At 42.6% G+C, this 9,218-nt stretch overlaps 1 protein-coding gene across 1 annotated transcript in view; it reads right to left on the reverse strand.

Moving 5' to 3' along the window:
• TBC1D8 (TBC1 domain family member 8) overlaps window positions 1–8,952 on the reverse strand; it is a 50,596-nt gene extending 41,644 nt beyond the window's left edge. The window contains exon 1 of the mRNA XM_067294675.1: window positions 8,826–8,952. Within this exon, the coding sequence (XP_067150776.1) occupies window positions 8,826–8,952 (127 nt within the window). The remainder of the gene's footprint in view (window positions 1–8,825) is intronic.
• Between the last annotated feature and the right edge of the window lie 266 nt (window positions 8,953–9,218).

Genomic DNA, 9,218 nt, shown 5'->3' on the forward strand with positions numbered 1-9,218 from the left:
AAATGCAGGACTATTTCAGGAAAGCAGTTAACCGTATACTAACTTCACTAATGAAAATTGCAGACCTGGGTTTTGTAAGACTTCTGTTAACATCCACTAACAGAACATCTCAGGTTCTTCAAAAGGTACTTGCTTCTTCACATACAAGCTGAATTTCAGATGGAGAAAACACCCACCTATTTTCTTTTAGAAGTAAGCCTATAAAACAAAACTGGGAAACTCACTACAAATTCCACACCTTACCTAGAGCTTTTACTTCATCGCTACTTTCAGAACACCTACTTTTGTGCATATTTCATCACTTCGATATTGAAAATTAGAGTATCTCAAAGTAAAAACAAGTGATGTACTTCTTTATAACTTCAAATCAACTTTAGCAAATTCACACAGGTATTATGCATACAACACCATAGAAAACCTCAAGCATAAAAATATGCAAGGGACCAGGGGATTTATTTTCAAATCCTGCAACAAAGAAGTAGTCTCTCTTTGTCAGAATTCAATATATAACATAAACAGTATGCAAACTGCACATTACACAGTGAACTAGATTTTATTATCCAAGTAAATCCCAATTGAATGTACAACAAACTTGCTCAGCATTTCTTCAAATAAAAAAAATAAGTCAAGGATATTTTATATGGATCTGGTTCTCAAATGCGCTATCAAACCCGGCAGAGGAGCGCCGGACCCATATCAATTTGCCAAGCTGTTCAACTCTTCCAAAGCTGAGGTTCCTCCTGGCTGGCCCAGAAGTTAACTGTGGGCACCTGAGACTTCTTAAGTCAAAAAAGTAATAACATCACAAGGACTCTAGGAACTGCAAACACTGGTGGCTGCTCTGCAGGACCATTCACAAGAGCAGTTTGTGGCTCATGTGCTTACCTACATCCCAACAAAGCTCGGAGTTAGATATTTGTACCCTTTTTTGAATCAGACTAGGTTAATTTTGTAAGACCAGACAACTGAATCTGGATTGAAGGATTTATAATTACAGTGACAGTCTAACATATTGCCAGGTTCTTGCTCCAATACAAAGCCACAGTACAAAGTACACCTCTAAATTCATCCTCGAGAGCTTAGTGCCACATTTTATTGCTGCTTCCTACTACTTTTCCTCTAACAAAAAAATCTATAAGCTAAAAAAAAAAGCCAAGGAAGCAAAAGCAGCAGTCAGAAAAAATGAATACTTTACACAAAGTACAAGACTCTTCCTGGAATGTGGAAGGAGCTAACAATACAGGTTGCCTCCCAGTAGATGCAGTTTCGCAATGAGAGTTAACAGCTACAAGAGGCACTCTGAGCCGTTCAGATATGAGAATTTTGAAGAAAGAGCAAATCAAGCAACTAAGATGGTCATAAAGATGAAGGTTTTTTTCTCCCTCCTGTTTTGAGGACAGTAAAAACTTTCAATAAATCAGAATTAATCTCAACTCTTTGAGGCAGAGAAATGCTAAGTACCCTGAACCCTAATTACACTTCTCTGCACAGGTTCCTCCATCTGAACTTCTCGCAACAACTTGCAAGCAATTAGAGTTTCACAATAACCACGGAGGCTAGCAATTAGCTGTATTGTGCAGGTCAGCAAGCAGACTAAACAACCAGTCCACCATCGGACAAGAACTCAGGAGAACCAGGAAAGAAACACCGAAGTCCCGATTCCTCCTCAGCTCCCATTCTTCCATATGCTCCAACTATAGCAGAAAGGAGGTTTTCTGACCAACAGGGACAACCTCCAGCCTCACTTTGCAGAAGGGCAATTGCAGGGCAGCACAGCCTAGCACAGCACTACCCACCTGGCTCTACAAAACCATTCTGCAGCTCTCTGTACAAGCGCTGTGCCTACTGACAGAGGGATGCGGACGCTGCACGGCCAGCTCCACACCAGCCTCACCAGCCCTGCAACACAGGAGGCATGACTGGTTAAAGCCACTAAGGCAAGACCAGGAGCCGAGTTATACTGAGGACCACCCTGGCGTTGTCCTGAACTTCGCCTCTGTCCTAGGGGCTTACACCTTAACTCAGAAGAGCATGACTGATCTCACAGACACTTGGCACTGTAGGCTTGGGCAGAGGTTGTCAAGCCACATCAAGGTAGGATTGGGCCCAAGCCAAAGAGCTGAAGCTACTGTTTGCCAGTGGTGGCTCCCAGAATAAAAGTTTTGGGGTGTCTTTAGTTCTTTCATAGTGTCTTATTTCTTCTAAAAGTTCAAAACGCAGGTGTTTAACAGATTCTTACTTTCACTCAGGCCTCACTAAAATCTACACTTTTGCTAGGTAAGAGCACTGTCAGTTACGCAGGCCATTAACAACTTCTTAGTTTAGTAGTTTGACTTCTTGGCTTTTCACTGGACACTGCCTCTGTTGAATTCTGTAAAATTACGTAAACAGGTTTTGATGCAACACAGCACACATGAGAGTGTATTTCTATCAGGCTTCCCCCCCACACACACACAAAAAAAGTTGCAGAACTTATTAGGATAAATATGTAAGGAAAAGGATGCAGGAATACTACTCAAGCTCTGCTGTAGACAGACTGTTTCTCCTTTGTAATGATAAGGGCTCACCACATTTAAAGATAAGCACAGACAACATTAGATTTCAGCAAGAAGGCCTAATGCTTCAAACATTTATTATACTGGGGAAACATAAACATTCAAGCCCTTAAATTACTTCTAACATATGCTTTGCCAGATCAAACGTTGGCACCAGGTAAGGTGTTTTTTTTTTTTTAATCTGACATGTAAAAATGAATTGAAACAAATTGTTTAAGTGTTATTCCTTAGTCTCGGTGCTCCATGGGACACGGACATGGGTTTTTGGTATTTTACTTTGGAGTTCAGTGACCCATTTGTTCTGTAATTTTCATATTCTGGGGAATGAAGTTGTTGATATTCCTCTCATGTTGGACCACAGTATGAGGAGGGAAAGTCAACAATGTAGAAAATCAGAAGAATCATGCACCTACCATCCTCAGGTCATGGAAACCGCACTGTACCACTGAAATACTAGTTCATACTGTTATGAAGTAATATTTCTTCTCATTCCCTGTTCTTTTCAAACCATTTTTATAAGAATGCTATTACTACAGAATTCTTGCAGCTGTTTATCTCAGCCTACAGTCACATTAATAAAAGTCACGTTCAGATTAGGCCAAGCCTATTTTTATAGCCCTGAAGGCCACAGAGCCAAATGCTTTGATTCTCATGTTACAAATCCATAAATATGGAATTGTTTTCTACCTGAAAATTAACAAGAAGGTGGGAGACACAAGCTGCTGCTTGTAGTCCCCTAAATTACCAGGACACAATATATTATTTTGGGTACTACCATAAAAACCGTCTCTCTCCTTTTTGGTGGGTGCTGTACATAATAAAGAGAACAACCTAGCATTACTTAAATTCTGTCACCACAGATATGCTCAATTATTTTCCTGTCTTTTTATGCTTAGTTTGGCCTCCACAACATTAAGAAAAAAAAAGGTTATTTTAACTGTTTACTGGTTTATAATGCTGAATGGGCTACTGGCCACTCTGTAAGCAGACACAGCCCAGACACCTCTCTCAATACACAGGTATATCCTTGCCTTAAATATCAATACTTAACACAATGTTCTCTTTTCGGCGCATGCCTCTGTGTTGCTTTTCTTTTCAGCTTACCCATCTCAGCATTGCTGTGGTTTATGAGCATAAAATATATAAGACAAGTTAAGAGAGCCCAAGTGGCACATGAAGAAAGCACAGGGTTCAGGTGTCAGAAATCCTGGTGTTTGGTTTCCTAGTTCAGAGTCAGAGTCAGGGCCCTCCCGCTGCAATCTCTACTTCTAACTCAGGCCTCCAGGCCAAACTCCTTCACGGAGAAGTCATCCTCTTAACAGAGGGTTTCTAAGCATGCATTCTTTTAAAAAAAATGCTACAGTAAAATAAGAAAAAAATAAACAGAAGGCTGAAGGGAAAAAAACCTGCTGATCTGAATTCCACTCATGGGCAAGGCTAGATAACATTCTGACAAGAGTCCAAGTTTTCAATAAACTATTTGGATTTTCCCCCTCCTTGTGCAAGGCTTCAGAGAGAGTTCTTCCTTAAAAAAACAAAGACATAAATACAGATACTGAGCACTAACAAGTATCTTTTATTAACATTACTACTGTGACATTTTCCTCCCCTCAAACTACTACATTTATTTTTAATAAATGCTTTTTTAATTACAGATCAAATGTAACCTTTACTTATCAGCAACTTGTTTTGGTATCTTGGACATTTTAATACTAAAAGGTAACTTCCCCTGATACTGATAGGCAGGCTTTACTGAGGTCTTTGTCAGGACAGCTCTTTTAATAAGCTGCCCATCTTGCCTTTCACCAAAGTTACAAACACCCTCCCAAAAGATAAAAAAAGTTTACGGGAATATTCATTTGCATTCTCTAATAAAAAGCCAAGACTTGACCATACTTTTGATGCACTACAAGAAGCCTAACCTACAATCTACTTGTCTTCTCATGCTATAGTGTAATAAATGGGGGCAATCAACATGGAAACCTAGACTTATAATCACGGGGAACTCTCAGCTTCTGCGGTCTGCTGGGTTTTTACTGTCATAACGGAAGACCTCCTTAGGTATCTCCAACAAAACAAAGATTTAGGATGTAACCATGTAACAGGTCAATCGCTGCCCTTCTCCAAAACAGACCATATTATGAAATTATTTACCCTTGGGAGAGGAACAGGACTGACAAAAGCTGATGTATATAACATGATTACTGTGCTATTTGGACTGGAGAAAATGAAAGAGTAGTAGAAGACCTTTTACTTTGTGTTTAATTTCTAGAAAAGGACATAGAACTTATCAATAAGCATTTTTCTGTATACATTAAAAAATTAAAATCCAGGCAAGGGGAAATAAGTTATATAACTAATCAGATCTCCATCCACAACGAGGAGGCACTCTATAGATCAGTTTGAAAACTATCACCTTACAAGAATTTTTTAAAGAGAAAATAAAACCCTAAGACGGGGAGTTTACTTCAGTTAGTGGTATATGGCTCAAGTAAGCGTATTTATCACACCTGTTTTTATTGAAGGAATGATAAAGTTCACACTCATATACAACAGATGCTTCTTTTTGCCAGAGTGTTATTTGATATTTAAAGTTGTGAACTGTAAAGGTTTATATGAGCTCAAGGAGAAGTGGCTTTCTCTTCAGTATGTTCATCCACTGAGAATTAAAAAGACCACATTCACCTTGGAATGTGCCCTCAGCTGAAAACTTTTGGAGGCTGGGGAAATATTAGGGGGAAGTATCATAATTAAATTAAAAGCACAGGTAAAACAGGAGCGATTCATAACCTTTTATCAATCTTTAACTTCTTGGTTGAAATAGAATCACTGTACCTCAAAAAGTAAAGACAAAAAGCTGCTTGAAACAAAGTCTACAGACTTCAGAGGTCTTTAATCTTATTTGTAAGAGGGAAAATTCACAAGTATTTAAAAGAATCTTAAGTGTTTTTTTAATATATACCAAGAGGGTGCAATGTGAAATACTGCGTAAACAGAAACTGCTTGGGAAGAGTGAAAAGTTACTCTTAATCCACTGCCCATGACGAAAACATTCCCAACAGGTCACAGAACAAGCAGTTTTGCTGTCAAAACACAAAAAGCTAATCTAATCAAACAGGAAGCTAAATGGAGCTTTCAACATCCCCTAATAAAATGAAAGTAGCAACACTGATTCACTTACAAGCTAAACTATCTTGCATTATTCTACCATAAAGGATTTGACAGTATTTTTGGCTACTTATGGCATCTCAAGCTTATCATTAATATGTAAGCTCAGAAATGAAGGTATCAGCAAGTATCCACATCCAACCAACTTTGAGCTATGACATGGTTACATCATAAATCTTTCTTTTGTTGGAGATATCTAAGAAGGTCTTCCATTATGGCAATAAGAACCTAGAACTAAAAGAAACTGCTGAGCTAAATCATTCTAAGAATTCTATAATCTAAAATTAGTTAAAAACTAGCAATTAGTTGCAACATTATAATTTAGTTTCTGCAGATAAAGTGTTTCTAAAACATTACCGATTTCCTTCCTAAATCCCTGATCCAAACAAAGCTCTCAGGTAGAGATCCGGATTAGGTGGTAAGTTAAACATTTACTTGAGAAGTATAACCCTGGGGAAGACAGAAAACAGAATTACACTGGTCAGATAATGAACAGATAAATATAACCTCCATCATTTTTTGTACCTACTGTTTGCAAGTCCAGGGTGTACATTCAGTAAATGCCCTAGAACACAAATTAAATAACAGTAGTAAATATAGTCTCTCTCTTATAAGCACCTGCTCAGAGATTGATTCAAACATACTACCCAAAGAAAGAAATGCAGACATGGGAGAAAAATGCTTTCATGAGATGTATCTTTGCTAGTCCATCCTTCAGGAATTGAATCCACACAAAATATACCCTCCAGCTGTGCTAATTCGCTTTTATATAATGGACAAAATGCCCTGGTAAGGAGAGAGAAGAGTATAGTCCTGGAGGAAAAAACATGCAAATACAAGAATAGGGCCATAAAACAGATGTCCTCACATAGGCTCAGTGAAAATATCATGTTGTAATAACACGCACAAGGACAGCTCAAGCATCACCTGATTCTGCCACCACTCTTCCACTTCATTTAAAAGACAGGTGGGTCATGGGTGGTCCATTGCATCCTCTGCACATGCTTTTGCTTTTCTTTTTTTTCCCTCTCTCCTTTCAGTTGATCCCACATGGAATCTCAGCCTAACAAAGCCTGAGTATATACTTCAACCTACTCCTTAATGGTGAAGCTAACAGATCCTCCTTACTGAGTCACCTGTTTTCATGAAATGTACAGGATCTTCACATCTCTGAAACTTTCTGTCAAATTTAACTGAAATTGGACAGGGATCAAGTTACTAGAGGGGAAGGGAAAGGAAAACAGACACAGATAACATTCTCACTTAAGCTTTGTTTTCCCAGTAAAACAAACAAAATGTTCTAACCTAGGGCTCTACAGCTTGGTAGACCACATACTGAAATATAGTAATATTTTATTGACCTTTTCATCTGTAAATTTCAAAAAGGTAGGTACAAATAAAGTGTCTCTATATCCTTGTATAGCAAGAATCATGACATAAATTTGCACTGAAAGGAAACAGATTTACCAGTAAAGTCAGACTGCTTTTCAGTTCTGGTCTCCATTTTGATTGTTCCAAGTATAAATAACAACAAAAAAATGAGTTACCTGTCTAACTCTAGCTATGCTTAATGCTCCCCCATACTCGTTCTTCTTTTAGAGGATGCTAATTTCTAAGCCCTTTCAAATACCAACATTTAAGATGATTTAAGAGTATCAGAATTTATGGTTCTCTTAGAAAACTTTTTCTGATGGTAGAAGAAGAATGGGGAGAAGGGAGACAGGAGTGGCTTTTTTTAGCCAGCCAAAAGAGATTTGTGCAAGCCTGTGCACTGTAGATTCAGCAAAATGATTCACCTGAAACTCAACCAGACAGAAAAGCAGTTGGTTTTGTTTCAAGCTTGCAAACATCTGCCACAGAAACCTTAGGCATGACGAGTTAACGTTTGTTAACTCCTCTCATCCTCATGATCTGGACCTAAACCAAGCAGCTGTAAAAGCAGACTATTTTAAGTCTGAAAATGAATCCACGTCATCCTAACAACCACAGGAGAGTGGCCCGTCAGTTCCACACAAGGTGCAGGGGGAAACAGGAGGATAGATGGCAAGACTTCCGCTGACTTTGTCAAGGCTGGGATTTCATCAGTAATATACTGATAACCAAGTTCAAATTAAGTTTTGTGCTCCTTTATGACTCCACAACCAGTATAAACTGCAATTAAAAAAAAAAAAAGAGAAGGAGAGCGAGCGAGCACATGCAGAAAACAATATTACCTACTGGCAAGGGTCAATGTTTCAACAGCAAAAGCTTTTAATAAAATAAAAAATTAAACCAGATAATGTAGCTTTATAAAAAAAATGGATTTGAAAATACCTGATCATTCTTTCAAGTATATAAGCCACCACTAAAAATTCTGATTTCTTAAAAGGCACAAAAAATATTCTGATCCGCTTTTAAGCAAAAATCAAACTGGTGGAACTGTATTATTTCTCCAACGCATTATTTGCTGTTTTGGTTCAAATCAGGTTGCTAACGTCTCCGAGCCAGGGGTCTGTCCCAAATTCCTTATCCAGCCGCTGTACCAAGCCAGCGCAGCGCGACACCCCGCTCTCGCCGGGGCGAAGCGCGGATTTACGCCGCTGTGAGGGGCTGAGCGCGACACTTGTTTCCTCCGCAGGCGCCCCCGACCCTACGGACCTAGGGGACCTCCCAAACAGCAGGGCTGCGCGTAAGTAACACCGGAAAAAAAGTCAGGATCCGTTTTTCCACCGGAGCGGGCTAACAGACCCCCCGCCCCCCCACGCGCGCGCGACACGTCCGTTGGCCGAGGCGGGACGCCCGGCCCGCGCGCAGGTAACGGCCGCCGGGCCCCGCACAAAGGGGCGCAGCTGGCGGCCGTTTCCCACCGCGCCGCCCCCCGCGGGGGCGCAGACCCAGGCCACGCGGCGCCGCTCCGCGCCGCTGCCCGCCCCGTGGGCTGCGCGGCAGCGCCAGGGCCGCTCTGCCCCCTCGTCCGCGCCCCTCGCCCGGACCCGACAAAGCGGCTGCCCCTGCCGCCCGCCAGCTCCCCCCCCCCCCCCCCGGCGCCGCCAAGTTACTTCGCGACGGGGCGCCTGCGGGCGGCTGCCCCCGGCCCTTCCTCCCCCCTGGCTGCTGAGGTACCCGTGAAGCGGCCGCCGGCGTCGCCGTGGCCCCGACGCCGCTGCAGGATGAAGTAGCCGCTGCTCTTCTGGGTGACCCAGAGCTTGAGGGCGTTTTTCAGCAGCACCTCCTCGGGCTTCAGCCACATCTTTCCCCCGCCGGCGCTGCCTCGCGGCCGCGCCGCGCCGCTAGCCCCCGCACCCGCTGCCGGGCCGCCCGGGTCACATCCCCCCCGCGGGCTGCGCGGCGCGGCGCCGGCTCCCTGCGCGCGGGGCCCGGCCACCGGGAGGGGCCGGAGGAGGGGCCTGCCCGCCGCCGCGGCCCCCCCCCGCGGCTCCGGCCGCTTTGTGCCGCCGCCGCCGCCGCAGCGGGGCTCCCGGTCCCCGCGGCGGGGGTCCCGCGCGCCCGCCCGGC

The sequence above is a fragment of the Apteryx mantelli genome, chromosome 1, assembly GCF_036417845.1.
Source record: "Apteryx mantelli isolate bAptMan1 chromosome 1, bAptMan1.hap1, whole genome shotgun sequence".
NCBI lineage: Eukaryota > Metazoa > Chordata > Aves > Apterygiformes > Apterygidae > Apteryx > Apteryx mantelli.